This window comes from Phacochoerus africanus, chromosome 3, assembly GCF_016906955.1.
Source record: "Phacochoerus africanus isolate WHEZ1 chromosome 3, ROS_Pafr_v1, whole genome shotgun sequence".
Taxonomy (NCBI): domain Eukaryota; kingdom Metazoa; phylum Chordata; class Mammalia; order Artiodactyla; family Suidae; genus Phacochoerus; species Phacochoerus africanus.
Window position 1 is genome coordinate 172,806,743 of NC_062546.1, and position 17,697 is coordinate 172,824,439.

Here is a 17,697-nt window from a genome sequence, read left to right on the forward strand (position 1 = left end):
TGAATTTTTTTATCATTGAGTTTTTTTTTTTCTTTTCTCTCCAGCTATAATGACCCGTGGGGAGCCAGTCATCCTTACTTTTTTTTTTTTTAAATTTTCCTTATGACATAGTGGTGATGTCTCCTCTAATGTAACCTAATCATGGATGATTAAAAGTGCCCTGTGTGGTAAAGGGAGCTGAGTCTCTTTTTTTTCCCTTTTCCTCCTTCTGCCAGAGAAGGGCTGGCATGGTTGGGGGCCTTAGACGACACTCCCATAGCTCAAAGAGGAAAGAATCTTTAAGTAGAAATGCAATTTTGACATAGAGGAATGGTATCAGAGAATTTCTAATATTGCTTGGGATTGGTCCCTTAATTTTCTGAACTTGGTATGTTCAAGTTCATATCTAACTTATGTTACTGAATATTGGATTTTCTAGGAAGTCTCTGATACTTGATTCTGACTATTTTTCCCCTTGACACCTGAATCCCACCTTAACCTGGTGGTAATCTGTTTGAATTACCTGTTTATTGTACATTGTGTAGTTTCTATAAAGGTAGAAAACAGAGACTTAGAGAATGCACTTAGAGAATGGAAAGTATGCAGGGGATGTGAAGTCATATCTACCTCTAAGGATTAATTTCTCTTTGTTGCAATCAATAAGAGATGGACCTTAAGTTATAATTACCACATTCAAGGTCTCAATGAAGTAGGGCCTGGATAGCCCAGATTACATTTAATAAGCTTCATCTTCTAAAATTTAGCACAGTAACCCATCTCTCTCCTATACTGGTCACATAATCTTTTTATTTGCATGTCTGATTAAGCATATCCATCATCATTTAGGGAAAGGAATGTGTTTCTTTATGTGTACAGTATTTTGCACAATCTTCTAGGAAAATTAATGCAAGAGATGCTTTCAGATTACTGCGATGGTGATGGAGTAACAAAAGTGGAGGATCTGGTACCACATTATGTTGTGTTAGAGAAATTCTTCTTTAGTCAATATTTTAGAAACTGGAGTTCTTATATAGACTCATCTTGGATTTCAAATCCCTGAATGAAAGATAACTACATCCATATCTTATCTCCTTTAAACTTTTTACGAAATGGGAATGCTAAAGTTCTGATAACCTGGCATACACTTAGTGTTCCATAAATATTACAAAGACAATTTTTATTGTTTTTAGTATCTTATTTGTTTTTCTGACCATAAATAATATTTGTTCATAAAAATGGAAAATGAAGGTATATGAAATAAGAAAATAAAAATCCTATGTGATCACTGTTAGCATATTGTACATAACATTCTGCATGTATTTTCACTTTATTTTTACAAAATGAATCATATTCTAAATACAATTTTCTAACCTGTTCTTTCCATTTACATATCATAAAGATAACATATATTTTTAGTTAGAAATAATTTAGAGCTGAAAGGTAGAGATTCCTCATTGAGCCTCCTCATTTTCATAAATGAGAAAAATTAAACTCTAGTGAAACTATATGATGACAGTGATTCCCAGTTATGCAGCATCAAAGCCACATCTGTAACTCCAAAACCTTAAATTCCATGTCCCATTTAATGCATTTCATTCTTTATATACTATAACAAAATTCTGAATCGATACATTGGACTCAGGGAGATTGAGAGAGTCTCTATCTTCCCCTAATGTGTTTTAGCTTGGCTGATTTTTGCTGGGAAACACACTGGGAAAGATCAATTAACTCAGGATGTATTAAAATCTTTACAGAAAATAATTTGTGAACTTTGCTGACTTTTTAAATCTTTAAAACTTCAAATTGAGGTCTTTTTGCAAGAATAGTCAGGTTTGCAGCATTAAATCTTAGTACACCTCAAGCAGCTATAAATCTTAAAAAATTATTATATAAGCCAGTCAATAGAAATGTGGTTAAATCTAAGTAAGAGTTTCCTGACTTTTAAGCTAGTGACTTAAAAAAACCATTTACGCTGTGGTAATTTGAGTTAAAGGCTTTAAAAAAGGTTCTATGTGTCTTATCAATTACTATCAATTTTATTTGCTAAATTTAGCACTAGTGTGACATTATCTGTACACTCTTTGTATAAAAACATCTAGCAGAGCATCTTTTTTTGGGGTTTTGTGATATCAAGAGGTTTTTGGAATTTTACGAAAGTTCCACCCACAAGCAAAACCAGTGTTCTCTGATCGTTGATTAGTTCTGTCAGGTGGGTCAGAATTGATACCTCTTTGAATATATGCAAATTACCCTCCATTTAAAACTTGTTTTGTCTTCTGTGTTCTATTTTTCATTTCTCTCCTTTCTTTTCATTTTCCTCTTTACCCCATTCTCTTAAAAGAAAAATTGTGAGAAACTTCTCCCAGTTTTTCTTTGCTACAAGAGATATTGAAGTCAATCAATATATTCAGATTATACAAATGGTATTCACTTACACAGACATTTTATGATGCTAAAAGAAGGCCTGGATACATAGAGAGACAGCCAAAGTATTGGGAAGTGATTTATTTTCTCAAAAGAAAACAGGTTCCAAATGATGAGAAAAAAAAATACGTTTACTCAATAACATTTATCACCATAAACTTCGTTGCTGAATTTAAACTATAAATCAAGACAATAAATTCCAGTAGCAAAGATTTAATTTTTTAAAATCATAACTTCCTTTAGCTCTTTTTAATATCTTGAGTTAAAATTCCTAACAACCTCATTTGTTCTTAAGCTCATGTTTATCTGTCTTATCCAGAGGGTGAAATGCAAGGGACATAGCTGACCAACACTTCTTGACCTGCTTATATTTTGAGAGGACAGGAAACAAATATGTCTAATATATTTTGCTTGTCAGCATTTCTTATCCAGTTTAACTGAAATGTCCAGAATTGGCAAAGTTTGCATGTCACAAGAACTTTATGTGATCAGACTGAATTTAAATAATACTGAGAAATAACAAGAGTACAAGAAATGGATTCCTCAGGGTTTTAAAGGCAACTACATTGCTGTGACATGATTTTCTTAAATGAGTACAGAATTCAGGCTCTGCACATGTGCTAGGCAAAACCAAAAGACCCTGGGTTTTAGTCCTAGAGTATTACCCTTGCTGCCTTCAACATGTCCGGATGTGACCATATAAGTGCAGTTATTGAGTTTCCTACTCATGGATGAAGCTCTGAACCAGAGAGTTTCCTTTTGGAGCATTATACATGAAATAGATCATATTGAGGAAAGCTGCTAAATGTAACCAGCTGCTTCTAAATTATATCTCCTAAAGCATGCTTGGATAATATGGTTCACTGAGCCAAAGTTTCCTGCCATGGCCTCCCTCTACCTCACTGAGTTAGTCTACAGTTGAGGAATATGTTAGAAAATTGTGCCCAGGAGAAGGCAGAGCCAAACGACCCATATCTTAGATTCTGACTGGTTATGGGTCAGTGTCATGTGTGGTCAGAATGATAGATGATGAGGAATAACCAGAACATTTCTTCCTTGGCGCAGTCAGTTAATGCCCCATTTACCAGTTCATTCTTTCACTCTTGGAAAGAAGCAAAATTGGCCATATATATTGTCCAGATTACACTCAGAGAAGAGCAAAAAAGTGTGACCAAGACATACCATAAGATCAATGATATGCTTTTTAAGATGGTGAATGCCAACTGAATCCATTGGCATGGCCATATATATTGTACATGTGTGTGTGTGTTAAACATAAGTGGAACATAAAATTTTAAATAATTTTAAACATTTTAAAGTGTACTCTTCAGGGTATTTATACATTCACTGTGTCGTACAACCTTCACTACTATCTAGTTCAAGAACATTTCTATCACTCCCCCCAAAATCCCATACCTACCAGCAGTCACTCTCCATTTCCCGATTCTCCCCCATCCTTGGCCATTCATAGACTGCTTTCTGTCTCTATGGACTTGCCTATTCCGGAAAAGTTCATATAAAAGAAATTATACAATATGTCGCTTTTTGTATATAATTCCTTTCACTTAGCATAATGTTTTCAATGCTCATCCATCTTGTAGCAAGCATCTGTACTACATTCCTTTTTATGGCTGAATAATATTCCATTGTATGGATAGACTACATTTTGTTTATCTGTTAATCAGTTGATAGACACTTTGGGTATTTCTATCTTTTGGCTATTGTGAGTACTGCTTCTATAAGACCATGATTTTCACTTAAATAAAATCTTATTTGCTTATTTGTGTTTTGGGGTACTGAAGACCTACCAGGAATTTTGATGGGCTGGATTTCAATTTGCAAATTAGTAGGAAATTAGAGTCAGAAGCCCTGACTCTAATGAGTGAACGATGGTGAAGGCATGGTGAGAAGAGTACTAAACTAGAGGTAAGGAGTTGGGGCTCTCATCTCAGTTCTGCCACCAACAGGCTGTGAATTTAATTTCAGGTAGATCAGTTTATTTTCTTGGACCTTGGTTTCCCATCTATAAAATGGGAGAGAAGAACTCACATTCCTTCCAGCTTTAATATCTACAACAGGCTGTGCAAACCCAGTCTGTTCCTCATCATCTAACATACCTTTCTCCACTGTCACAACTGCTATCACTGGCATCACATGGGAGTAAAGATGCTTCTTTTCTTTGCTCAAGGTGTGAACATAAGAGTTTCCTATGAACTGGAGGTGTGAAGGAGGTCATGGCCTGAAATCTTTCAGATGCTGCAGCAGCAGCAGGGCTTGAAATAAGACAGCTCAAAATATGAAAACAGTGATTGTCTTTGTCGCCAAGAGTCTGAAATAAGTGCTCAAGGCTGTGATTACCCAGCTACAAATATCAAGGGAGAAATGGGTTCCACCAAAGTTTTGACACTTCCAATGTCCACTCTTCATAGATATCTGGGAACTTTGTGGGGTTGGTTGGATTATTCTGCACTAAAGAAAATTTTTGGTCACCCTCCAAATTTTCTTTCTCCTTGCACTAAGGCAAGTGAACAGTGACTTGTGAAGTTTCCTCTTTTGTAAAACAGATATAATGGGCCATCTCAACTTATCCAAAATAGGAATCAGGCAGGCTCTGAATACCATTCAGATGGAGGGAACTAGGTTGCATCACAGATTAAATATTGGACAATTTACCCCTCCCTTTTTGTATATTTCTCTTTGATGATGAAAGAGTAAGATCTATATGTATTATCCTGGGCAAGTTGATTTCTCAACATCAATTTTCTGACCTGTGAAATAAAAAGTTTACCTATTTTGAAAACATCTATTCTTGGTTTTTTGAAAAAGTCTCTTACCTAAATTATTCATGGTGGATTGTGTTGCAACAGGGGTGAAGGATTAAGGATAAACCAATCCAACTTTAATTTTACTTTTAGGTGTGATTTTTACTAAAGAGATGATTGAAAGATAATCAGAGTTGATAATGGTTAAAACCAGAAATATAATGAGACCATTATCCATAAAGGGAGATAAGATACTCAAAAGCACTCAATCATAAAAAGTAAGAAGCTTGGATAATTAGATCATGGATCCCCCTACAAATTGCCTTGTGACAATTGTAGTCACAGTTGAGTTTGTCATTTATTCATTCAAAAATGTGTTTTCATCTCTGCATAAGTAAAGCTCTAATAAGTGAGGATTAATCTTCAACTGAAGTAGCCACTGTGTTTCATTTTGTCATCCAGATCAGCAAATAAAACTTTGCTTCCCTGACAACTCTTTCCACATTTCCTCCCAGTGAAGGGACATTCTAGACACTAAGCCAACAGGAAGCTACTCTGTTTCCTCACTAAGGGACTGGCAGAAAGTCCACAGCTCAGAACTGTCCATTTTTACTTGACCTTGTGATGCAGATTACAGTTTCCTAGGGGCTGAAAATTCACCTGCCACACTTATTTCAGTGCGTTCTCGCCCAGCCCATATTTTCACCCTTTAATGGTAATGAGGCGACAATTTCTTTCCAGTCACTTTGCATATCATTTCCTTTCTCTTTAACTCTTTTTTGCAGCGAGATGATTGATAGATCCTTCTTTAGCAATCACTCTGGTAGATGATTTTCTTTTTCCTTTGAAGTCAATTTTGAAAGGAGTTGTACTGTGATGAGCTAATTAGCATAAAAACACAGAGTATATAACCTTAATTAGGCATGATTATAGGCTCAACGTAATGGGATGTCCTGAAACTGCACACTATGCAAATATTAGATTTTTCATTCTTCCCGTCACATCTGAAACCATCAAGCAAAGGATGTTTTGCAGCATGTACCACAGTCAATGCCAGGTGCAAATCTTTCAATAAAAGATTAGTTTTTTTTGGGGGGGTTGTACCAGCTGGGGAAAGGATAATAGAAGGAGGTTTAGAAAAAACCCAAATCGTTTAGAAGTTCAGTTAAACTCAGGATGAGCTTTACACATCCAGAGGAGTATTACAATTAAGTAAGACAACCCAGTTACCCTACTTAACCCATATTGCACGTGGAATTCTGAAGACACTTCACCCTAGGCATCACTGTGAATTATGCAAATCTCGAGAGAGCTTTCAAATCCAGTAACCACTAAGAATACTACAAAACCAGTGTGGGGTTTAGTCACACTAGTAGGATATAGGAAGATGGTGAGGAAATGAAATCACAGTGAATCCCCAAACCCTCATTGTAGCCAATTATTTTTATTTCCTACACCACCAATTTTTTTGAGTGATAAAAGTAAATAACAAAATTGACTTTCCCCTTCCTATTCTGAAATGAAAATATCCAAGGACATGGTACCCTCAGACATTTGAACATTCAACTACTGAATAATTGCCAGCTCACAATCCAGAAGTCTTAGATTATATTTAGAGTTGTGAGTTTTCAGACTCAATCAGTTAGCAGATAATGAGCTATTTGGTTCCAAATACTGATGGAGACACAGACAGCAACAGAAATTCAATAAATGTGTGAGTGTTGGGAGAATAAGTGTCTGGTTTTAGTCTAATGTACCATCCACTCATTAGAGATGATAATGAAAGAAGGGTTTGTATAATAGCTGAAGTTTGAAATCTAGTTTTCTCTGTATTTAATAGAGAAGTTAACATTTCCTGGGCATGTGTTATATTCTAGGCACTGTTTTTCAACACTCCATTGCCATAGTCTCACTGAATCATTGCAATAACACTATAAGATGGTTACTATAATTAGCCATATTTTACAGATGAGCACATTGAGGATCAGAGAAGTTCAAAAACCTCGCCAAAGATACATCTAGTTAGCAGTGAAGTCAGGATTTGAACTCATGTCTCTATCTGACTCCAGCCATGCTCTTAACAACTGTGCTGGGCTCATTAGTATCTATCAGTCCTCTAATGGAATCCTTCCTTATTAGCACTTTCCCCAGAGCTGGAAATGAGAAGCAAGAGAAATAAGAAGTGTTGAAAATTAAATCAAAATGCAGAAGTTCTCCGTCATCTGCTACATTCACAGAGGAGGTCCTAGTTAGATGCTATGTGTGGGGTGAGGGCACAAGACAGAAATAGAATTTGAAATGGGGGGACGCAGTTGCACATGCCTGGCTGTAATCAATACAGACCTGTATTCTATAACATGTTATTATTTGCGTATGAGATAATAGGGGGGAAAATACTGAATGGGAATGAGATTGGGATTTAAATCCAGTTTTTGCCACATCCTAGCTGTAGGACTGGGTCAATCGGGGACTCTACATGAAATAGGTGGTTCAGATAAGAGACTCCATAAAAGGAGCACAGTTGATGCTTGAATAATGTTGGAGTTGGAGAAATTCTGCATATAATTTAGAGTCAGCTCTTGGTATCCAGAGTTCCTCCATATCCGTGGCTCTACTTCAGTGGCTTCTACCAACCGAACATGGTGCGGAACTATAGCATTTACTACTGAAAAACATCCCTATATAAATGGACCCATGCAGTTCAAACCTATATTGTTCAAGGGTCAACTGTATTTTAGAGGTATTAAGGAGGGTAAGCAGTAGAGGATGTTAATGCCCTTGAATGCTAGCAACAGTGGAACCTGATTCCACTCCCAGGACTGGAAGGACTAGGGGAAGAAATAGTGAGAACTGGGATTATAGAAGCGGGGGTGTGGGTTACAAGAGCTATAGTTGTTCAGAGCTACTTACTGCCAGAGACAGGGCCTAAATTTGGGAGAGAGCAGGGGAGAAATACCCTGACCTCCATCCTTGCATCCTTTGATCTTTTGCTGGTGCCTCCCATCAGCTGATCCCTCCCAGAAGTCAACCCACCTGAGAACCTGGCCCTCTATAGGAAGGTGGAGAATGGATGTGATGAAGGGGTTTGGAGAATAATCTTGAACAACACTTTCTCAGTTTATTTACCTGTGGTATAGTGCCTATCATATAGTGGTGTTATAATTTGTACTTTCAACTTTCTTTTTTGAAAAATTTCAATTTTACAAAGAATTCACAAGACTAATGCCATGAACACATGGATACAGCCTTCACTTAAGTTCTCCAATTGTTAACATTTTGTCACTGTTGTATTCTCCTCTCTCTCTCCTAACATAAACATACACACATATTTTTTTTTTTACTGAACTATTTGAGAGTAATTCGCCAACATCCTTGAGATTTTTTTTTCAGTTTATTTTTTGGGGACTCACCCATGGCATATGGAGCTTCCAAGGCTAGGGGTCAAATCGGAACTGTAGCTGCTGGCCTATGCCACAGCCACAACAATGCTGGATCTGAGTGGCGGTCTGCAATCTACACCACAGCTTGCAGCAAGGCCAGATCCTTAACCACTGAGTGAGGCCAGGGATTAAACCCACATCCTCATGGATACTAGTTGGGTTCGTTATCGCTGAGCTGTAAAGAGAATTCCAACATCCTGAGACTTTACCCCTCAATACATACTTAAGCAAATATCACCCCAATTAATATTTCCACGTAACCCCAATACAATGATAACACTTAGTAAATTTAACGTTAATGCAATGCTCTTATCAAATACAGCCTATATTCAAATTTGCCCGAGTGTCTCAATAATGTGCTTTACAGTTTTTTTTTTTCAATCAAGAATCACACATTGGATTTTGTTGTCCTATCTTCTAATCTCTTTTAATCTACAACAGTTTTTCAGTTTTTTAAATTTTTTGAATCTTTTGTGATATTAGCATGTTTAAGGAATCAAAGATCAATTTTGAAAGCCAGTTGTTCTGCAGGATATTCCCAATATGGATTTTTCTAGTGTTTTTTTTTAGTAATTAGGTTCAGTTTAAGCAATTTTGGCAATAATTCTACAGAGGCATTGTGTTCTTCTCGGTACAGCATCTGGGCATGATGTCAGAAAGGCCCATTATGGGTGATTTTCAGTGTGATCCCTTGGTTAGGGCAGTATCTGCTGGATTTGTCCGTTTTCTCTCCCCTTTGTAATTGTCAAATCATCTATGGGATGATATATATGGATGTATCTTTTCACCAACATTCTTTCACCCAGTTGTTTCTACAACTCTTGTTTGGCAGAAATAGTTTCCCAAAAGTATGAAACTGGTAGGACTTCTTTACATGTTTCTTTTATGAACCTCATCTCTTTTTATGTTGAACGGTATTCATTCATTTATCTAGTTGACGGTGTGCTCATCATGTGCCTTGGCCCTGTGAAATTTTTGCCTTTGGCTTCATAGTTGCCTAAGCTAATATCTTTAGCTCAGATCTTTCTCCAGATCCACCTTGGCAACTGCTTTTGAATCTCTCTACCTTACCATTGATAGATGTCTTAAACTCAACCTTCCCAAATGGAACTCACCATCTTCACTTCCTGATCTGCTCTTCTTATAGTTTCTATTCCAGTTACTAAAAGGACTTCTCTTTGCTGAGTAGCCAGCCATTGTAACAGGTCTTTTATATACATTACATGCGCTATCTCATTTAATCCTTGCAAAAGCACTGAGGCTATTTTCTGGAGGTCATAAGGCTCTTAGCCTCAGATTAACAGCTAGCAAGTCTTCGTGCCTAGGATTTAAATCCAGCTCTCTTTGACCTCAAATCCTTTGCTTTAGTATAGTAATAACAGCATCATTGGCTTCAAATCTAGGCTCTCCTACCGAATATGTGGGGTTGGATAAGTCTCCTTAACTCTCAGTGCTTTGGTTTTCTCCTTTATAAATTTGGAAAAACAGTAATCCCTGCTTTGGATTGTTTTGAGACTTGAATCAGATAAAACTTGACAAACATTTGAATAATTACTAGCAACATCACAGTACCTCCCAAGCCATAAATCTGGTGTCATCCTAAACTTCTCCATCCATGCACTGCTTGTGGATTAGTCCCCTTAGGGACCTTGTCACCACTGCTGTCATTGCCTTAGTTTAGACCAGGGGTTGAGAAACCATGGCCCACAGGCCAAATCCAGCCTCCACCTGTTTTTGTAAATAATATACATTTTTAATTGAGATATGTATGACATTATAGATAAAGTTTTATTGGAACACAGTCTATGTCCATTCATTTATGTATTTTGTGGTTGCTTTCACTCTGTAAGAGTAGAGTTGAGTAGTGGCAACAGAGACCACTCTCTATGGTCTCCAAAGGTCTGACCCTTTACAAAAAAAGTTTGCCAATTCCTGGTTACCAAGGGTATTGTGATAGTCTCCCTCTTGATTTTCCTGGTTAAATCTTATTCCTCCTTGTACTCATCCTCCCTACCTCTTCTCCTGTGTGAGAGGAGCCATTCTAGGCTTGCTCTCTGGCTGCAATGAATGCTTTATGCCCTTTCCAGCCTTGGCACATGCTGTGGCTTTTTGCCTGACTAACAACCTCTTGCCCTTGTCCTTAATAATAAGTTCAGGCTTTACTTCCTCTGAGAAGCCCTTTCTGACTTCCACAGGCTGAACCAATGACTTGTGCTCCTCTGTGGCTTGGGCGGTACTTCATTTCCAGCATTTATCCACAACATCATGATCCCGAGGTTAGCTGTCTGCCCTGTGACTGCTGTGGATTACTCTCCAGGGTAGGAGAATACATTTTTCACTTTTGTATCTACAGTGCTCAGACTGGTATCTGCTCCTTAGTAAGTGTCCATTAAGTTGCTGGCATTTCGGCTGGGCTTTGACAGCTTATGTAAGGAGCTTGAGGAGTATAGAAAAGAGGCAGGTCAGGCTTCCTGGAAGAGCTGACACCTCAGCTAACTCCTGGAGGGTGAGAAGGAGGATAAGACAAGATAAGGGGAGGAAGAAGGCAGCAGGAACAGTATTCTTGATGATAGATGATGAAACCTGAAAGAGGTGTGTTGGAGAAATGACAAGCAGAGGAAGGGGAGTCATTGAGGGAATGTTGGAAGATAGGCTAAGAAGAGAGGCATTAGGTCCATATTCTACAGAGCCTCCTCTGCTACTCTGAGGAGGCTGGACGTGGAAAGCATGACAGGCTGCAGTAGGCAAACACCATGCTGTCTGTCTTCAGGTCAGTCTTCTAGAAATCCTTGAAGGTATTGGCTATGTTTTTGTCTTGTCATTCACTCCTATGTGCACACAATTTCTGGAATATTATAGGCTCTCAATAATTGTTTCTTTCATCATTGAAATACATGAAAACTCCCCACTTTTAAGTAGGGGAGTCCCCAATGCTTAGTATTTTCTTTTAGGATGAATATTTATTCAATCTACAACTTTCATAAATTTAAGAACTTCAGTCATATGTAACCTTGGTTCTTGAGGTTTTTTTGCTTGAAAAGTTTCCATTGGAAAAAAAAGTCTATCCTCTTACAGAAGGTTTGAATCTCTTGGATCATTCTGGTTGACTTTTTCTGGTTTGAGTCCTCCAAACCTATTTTGTCCTTGTTGAATTAAGGCTTTCAAGAAACACCAGCATTCTTTCATAATCTGCAAAACCAGAGGTAGGTTAATTTATTTGTTGTGATTTTGGTGTTTTCTCTTAACAAAATGCTAAATGGAGCTAGGAGAAATAAACTCTTATTTGCAAAGCATGCGAGGGATGGTGTCTCACATGTGAAATGTAGAGTTTTAATTAATGATATCCAGATTAATTGTGTCTTTAGCCCAAGGGCTCAGAGAGCCAGGAGCTTTGGGGGTGTCAATGAAATAAATTGAGTCGTAAAAGCTGTCTAAACAATTGGATAAGACCAGGACTTAGGTGGACTACTGCACTCCAGGAAATTCTCCAAGTCTCCACTTATCCTCAAAGTGAACAAGAAGCTTCAGTTTCAAGTTGAGTGCATTTTCCATCCATGGATTGGCTTGTTTTGTTCAGTTTTACTTTGAGTGTTTGAGGTTATCTTTTCGACGTAACAGCTAAACCCACGGCTTCCTTTCTCGTAAAACCAAAACAAAAAGGCTTTCTACTCAGGTGCCTTCTGTGTGTGCACATGTGTAGTACATACCTGGGATCAAAGCCAGCTATATAAAGTCCTTGATTCTGTGTGGGTTCAAACACATTTCAAAGCTTCAGGATCCTGAAAGTTTTCACTCTGCTTCCTGAAGACCTGAACACCACTCCCATAAAGCTATGGCTTGCTTTGGATTCCGGAGCCATGGGGCTTGGCTGGAGCTTACTTCTAGGACCTGGCCCTGTACTGCTCTGTTTTCTCTTCTCTTCATCCCTGTCTTCTCCAAAGGTGAGTGAGGCTTTTGGAGCATGAAGGTGGAGGAGGTGTTTCTCCCACCCGGGTTTCATTTCTTTTAGCAGTCAAGGGCAGTGATTTATAGCAAAGCCAGAAGCTAAAGTTAAGACTCCAGTCTCCTGACTTGGACAGCTCTGTATTCTGAGGCAGGCATGGGACAGCTGGCAACAGCAAATCAGTAGAAAGGGAGCTCATAGCATTTTGCCGGGCATGGAGCAGGTGCTTATGCTTAACGAATGCATTTGAATTGGTTTGGGAGACATGAGCATTTTCAGACACTTCTATAAGACAGAAAAGAAAGTCCTGTCAAATTAAGTGATTTAAGAGAGAAAAGATACCCAGGGTCCTGAATACATTTGGGCTTGGAATCAGGGTTAGTTTAAGAGTTAATGTTATAAAGAAAATTGCTTTAAGCAAATTGTGGGAAGTTTCTTTCCTACCCAATTCTAGGTTTTAAGGTCCTCTAATTCACTTTTATAAATGAATCAGCCTGCTTTAAAATTCCTTTCTTTACTCAATTCAAGGTTTTAAGTTGCTTTTAATCACCTCTACAAACTAATTAGCTAATTATTTCAAAAAGTGAAAGCAGTTTAAAATTATAAAACAGAAAAAAAAAGGAAGGACGAAAGAAAAAAATAATGAAACAAAGAATCATAGATCAATTTGGCATAAGATGCTTGATTGCCGCCTCCCCATCTTTGGACTTTAGGTACAGATTTCCCAGTTTTCAGATGAAATAAAGCTCTTTAGTGGTTGATGCCAGGTTTGTTACATGGTATAAAATGATGAGCATTTCTACTGAATTTTGATCTTCTCTTTCTTCAGACTTTCTTGGTTAAGAAACCATATAATTTGTATAATGTAGGAGCTCAAAATATGTTTGCTGACTTAATTTTTACTGGATAAGAAATATTCCTATACATTTTCTTATTTTACATGTTTTAATGTGTAAAGTTTAAATAGCCTTAGAAATAATTAAATTTACCCTTTAGAAACTTTATCTCAACATGTAACTGGGATTCTCCCATGGTAAGGTGGATATTGGAAAATTCAGTGTGACCATATTTAGGGGTGATAATTGGGAACTTGTCTAGGGAGACGGTAGGAAACTTGGTCTTGTTTAGGCTTAGAGTCAACAAATGGGCAGGTTATAATGATTAATGTACAAAAAAGCATTAATACAGGGAAGAACTTGACTAAGTACTGCAATAGCATTATAATAGTGCAAAGGATGCCCAGAGGGCACCTCTGATAGACAGAGGTAAAGGTTGGGGAAGAAGACAGTTGTCTAGCCAACAGGGGCTGCTGGATTAAGCTTGGCAATGACAGCTGCCATATTGTCCTCTCTTCTGAGGAAATGGGCTATCCAGCACAGGTACTTGGGGGAAATGACTAGTGTCCTCAGTAGAGAGTGATTTATACATAGGAAGAGGTATCCTGGAAACTCAGGTTGGAGTGTTATGTTGGGATTGGATCATGGAGGATGGTTAATGTTATTTATTTTATTTGTTTTCACAATCAGTGTTATGAAAGGCATGGAAGAGTATGAAAAGGAAGTGACATTCTATTCATTCAATCCAAGTTTGGGGTGTCATGTATATGGTCGATTGACTAAAGAGGGGCCAAGTTAATTACAGGAAGGTGATTTGCTGTGAAGTCACCATTTTTAAGATGATGGGAGCCAGTTTGTATGGAGAGCTGGCCTCCCTACTCCTGTAGAAGCCAGAGGGAAAAGAACAAAGGAACCCAAGGTATTCAGGTGAAGGAGAGAGGGCGGCGGAAGAGGTGATGGCAGAGGCAGGGGAAGCCCATAGAAGTTAACAGCAGGGTTGCCTCAGCCTAGAAAGGAAACGAGCTGGTGCCCTCTGTTCTGTGGCTTCCTTCATCAAGCAGCATTCTTCACTCTGTGACAATAATGTAGGGAAGGGGGTGGCCAGCACCAAGAGCCAAGGCTAGGATTTTCGCGAGTGATCAATGTAGCCAGAGGTCAGAGGCAAGGTCAATGTCAGCAGAGGATTTTGAGGTGTGCTTTGAGGAAGAAGGCAAAATTCTATACCTCAACTTCCAAAATTCCCCCTGCTACTCTTTATAGCTCTTATAGCTCAATTATAACCTTTGAATACCAGAGTTGAAAGGCATCCCGATGTCATCTGATCTAATCCCCTATTTTGCATGTGAGGGAAAGTGAAGGCTACAGAGCAGGCACAGTTTCCCCCAAATCACATATTTCATGGTAGAGCCAGCCCTTCTGTTTGTCACTTCAATGTTTTTCCTGCCACATCCAACTGCCATTAAGAAACTGGCTTCCAATAAGGGAGCGTCATTATGGAGAGTAGTTGGAAGACAGCTGAGAGATGGAGGGGGCTCTGGGGTAGGTGGGGAAGGGAAGGGAGAGGGGAGGGTGATGGGTCTGTTGATGGGGGAAAGAAGGGCTGACAGGTGAAGCCGGAGGGTCCATCAAAGATCAACTTTGCCCAACCCCAAGATTTGCTTGGATCTGGTCATGGGCAAACGTGACTTCACTGAGTTCCTTCGGTTTTCCCATCTTAGGGATGCACGTGGCCCAGCCTGCAGTGGTGCTGGCCAACAGCCGGGGTGTTGCCAGCTTTGTGTGTGAGTATGGGTCTGCAGGCAAAGCTGCCGAGGTCCGGGTGACGGTGCTGCGGCGGGCCGGCAGCCAGATGACTGAAGTCTGTGCCGCGACATATACTGTGGAGGATGAGTTGACCTTCCTTGATGACTCTACATGCACTGGCACCTCCACCGAAAACAAAGTGAACCTCACCATCCAAGGGCTGAGAGCCATGGACACTGGGCTCTACATCTGCAAGGTGGAGCTCCTGTACCCACCACCCTACTATGTGGGTATGGGCAACGGGACCCAGATTTATGTCATTGGTGAGCAAAGTCATGTCACTGATTGATACCTTTTGCATTGCTGTCTCTTTGATGCATGAAAACGCTTTTGCTCCTTGATGTCAGGCTGTTCATTGTTAGGATTATGGGAATTCTCTGGTGTACCATGTAGTAGTCCTGCTTTATATGGATGGTGAGCAAACAGCATTCTGACTATAAAATAAAATGAGTCGAGGAAGGTGTTTCTTCTCCCAGAAGATTGGGGCACTCCTTCTGGAGTGATAACTGCCAAATTTGGCCTTGGCCTTGGATCTGACACTCCTGGAGAAGGAGCTCCAAGAGCCAGACTTATCTGGGGACCAGTCATTCTGCTTAGGGGTGGACATCAAGGTATGGAAGCTCAAACTTCTTTTTCTCACCAATGGAGCAAGTAGGGGCCTAGAATTTAGAAAGCATCTCATGCGAGCTCTGCTTTGTTTTCTGTTTGTTGCAGATCCAGAACCATGCCCAGATTCTGACTTCCTGCTCTGGATCCTGGCAGCAGTTAGTTCAGGGTTGTTTTTTTACAGCTTCCTCATCACAGCTGTTTCTTTGAGCAAAATGGTGAGTGTGATGATGACAAAACACCATCTTTGGTGGGGAAGCCTTCAGTGGTAGCAACTGACCAAATGATGCTGTTGAGTTGAGTTTTCTTGAGATGAAGCAATCATGAAGAAGAGGAAGGACAATGGTAAAGAACACACTAGAACCCTTGGCATTGGCCTTTGAAGTTTCGGGATGACTCATATTTTAGTTAAGTGTGTTTGACATTGAATGTTTGTGTGCTTCTACTCAGGGTTTCAGTTTGAGTAACCATTTGAACAACACGGGGCAGTTGTTCTGCTCTTTATCTTCATGACAATTGTACTTAAGTTAATCACACCGAAACACAAGATTAGATTGGGCAAAGTGCTCTGGAGAAGACCACCTGGCTGGATTTTATCCTCTTTATTCTCCCCTTCAATGTCGCTTGACTTAGCCTGGAAGCCATCTCTTCATGCCATCCTGCTAGTGCCTTCCTTGTGCAAGCTGTAGCTGTCCCGTAACACCTGTCCAGGATTCTGTTACCCAGTCTGCTTGACTGGCATGTCTTACTCTCCTCTCCAGCCCTGTAAATGAGAGCCCAGTTTTCCTTTACTATAGTTGTTATAGAAGAGACAGAGGTATGAAAGCATTTCTTTCTGACAGTCATTTTCAACCTCCTTTGCCTAGAGGCTGGCTTTGCCATCACAAATTTCTCCCTCTCCTTTCCTTCTCTCTTTCTCTCCCCCTTCTCTTTCTCTCCCTTTCTCCCCCCCTCCCTCCCTCCCTCCAACACACTCTATTCCAAGTCCTCTACTCAATCAGTTCTGTTGATCTAGTTTCTTTCTACCTCATTTGCTACAAACTACCATACAGATTAGTACATGCACTAATTTACTGAGGTGATAAAAACTGGGAACTAATGTGGCCAGAGAAATCAGTAATAAAAAGGGTATGAGGACTAGAGATGAGAAACGCAGCTCTCAAAGGGAATAACTGGTTTATTATCTTATCAAGCTCATCCCCTCATGGATAAGATCTAGTCAATTATCACAGGCATTTTGGGTGTTCTTTCTAAAGCTTTATCAAAGGTGCTTTCTCCTATTTCCCAGTCAGGGAAAATTATTTCTATTTTATGTCAACAGCAGAGAGGTGTTTACCTAAAATGAGTTTTAATACTGAACCAAGAAAGTCCCCTGGAGCTTATAATTCTGTATGTTGTGAACATCCATTTTTCAGTAAGGTAGGGACTCAATATTTTTTGAGTCCTGTTAGAATTAAAAGTGGCTTCTATATTCCTCAATACTAATTACTGTTTCTTTTTGTTTGGCAGCTAAAGAAAAGAAGTCCTCTTACTACAGGGGTCTATGTGAAAATGCCCCCGACAGAGCCAGAATGTGAAAAGCAATTTCAGCCTTATTTTATTCCCATCAATTGAGAGACCATTATGAAGAAGAAAGACTATTTTCCAATTTGTAAGAGCTGAGGCAATTCTCACTTTTTGCTATCCAGCTATTTTTGTTTGTTTGTGTATTTTGGGGGATTCATCTCTCTTTAATATAAAGCTGGATGCAGAACCCAAATTAAGCGTACTACAATTTAAAGCAAAGGAGCAGGAAAACAGAACTGGGATGGTTCTGTCACATCTGATCCAATTTTAGTAAAAGCATCACTTGGGAGCAATATGGGGATGCAGCATTATGATGTGGGGTCAAGGACATTAGTTAG

General features: G+C 39.2%; 1 protein-coding gene across 2 annotated transcripts; it reads left to right on the forward strand.

Moving 5' to 3' along the window:
- Positions 1-10,838: 10,838 nt before the first annotated feature.
- CTLA4 (cytotoxic T-lymphocyte associated protein 4) lies at positions 10,839-17,463 on the forward strand. Of its 2 annotated transcripts, none has more exons than XM_047773301.1 (4): positions 10,839-10,923; positions 15,103-15,450; positions 15,902-16,011; positions 17,303-17,463. In XM_047773301.1, the coding sequence occupies exons 2-4, from the start codon at positions 15,105-15,107 to the stop codon at positions 17,405-17,407; spliced, it is 561 nt and encodes a 186-aa protein (XP_047629257.1). In that variant the 5' UTR covers positions 10,839-10,923; positions 15,103-15,104; the 3' UTR covers positions 17,408-17,463. The 2 variants fall into 2 exon arrangements, with proteins under 2 accessions (XP_047629257.1, XP_047629256.1); XM_047773300.1 differs by lacking the exon at positions 10,839-10,923 and adding an exon at positions 11,990-12,546.
- The last annotated feature ends 234 nt before the right edge of the window (positions 17,464-17,697 follow it).

Excerpts from the sequence above, each read along its gene's own strand:
- CTLA4 (XM_047773300.1), top strand. The coding sequence starts at position 12,438 with ATGGCTTGCTTTGGATTCCGGAGCCATGGGGCTTGGCTGGAGCTTACT. Across the intron at positions 12,547-15,102 it reads CATCCCTGTCTTCTCCAAAG|GGATGCACGTGGCCCAGCCT; the intron begins GTGAGTGAGGCT and ends TTCCCATCTTAG. Across the intron at positions 16,012-17,302 it reads CTGTTTCTTTGAGCAAAATG|CTAAAGAAAAGAAGTCCTCT; the intron begins GTGAGTGTGATG and ends TTTGTTTGGCAG.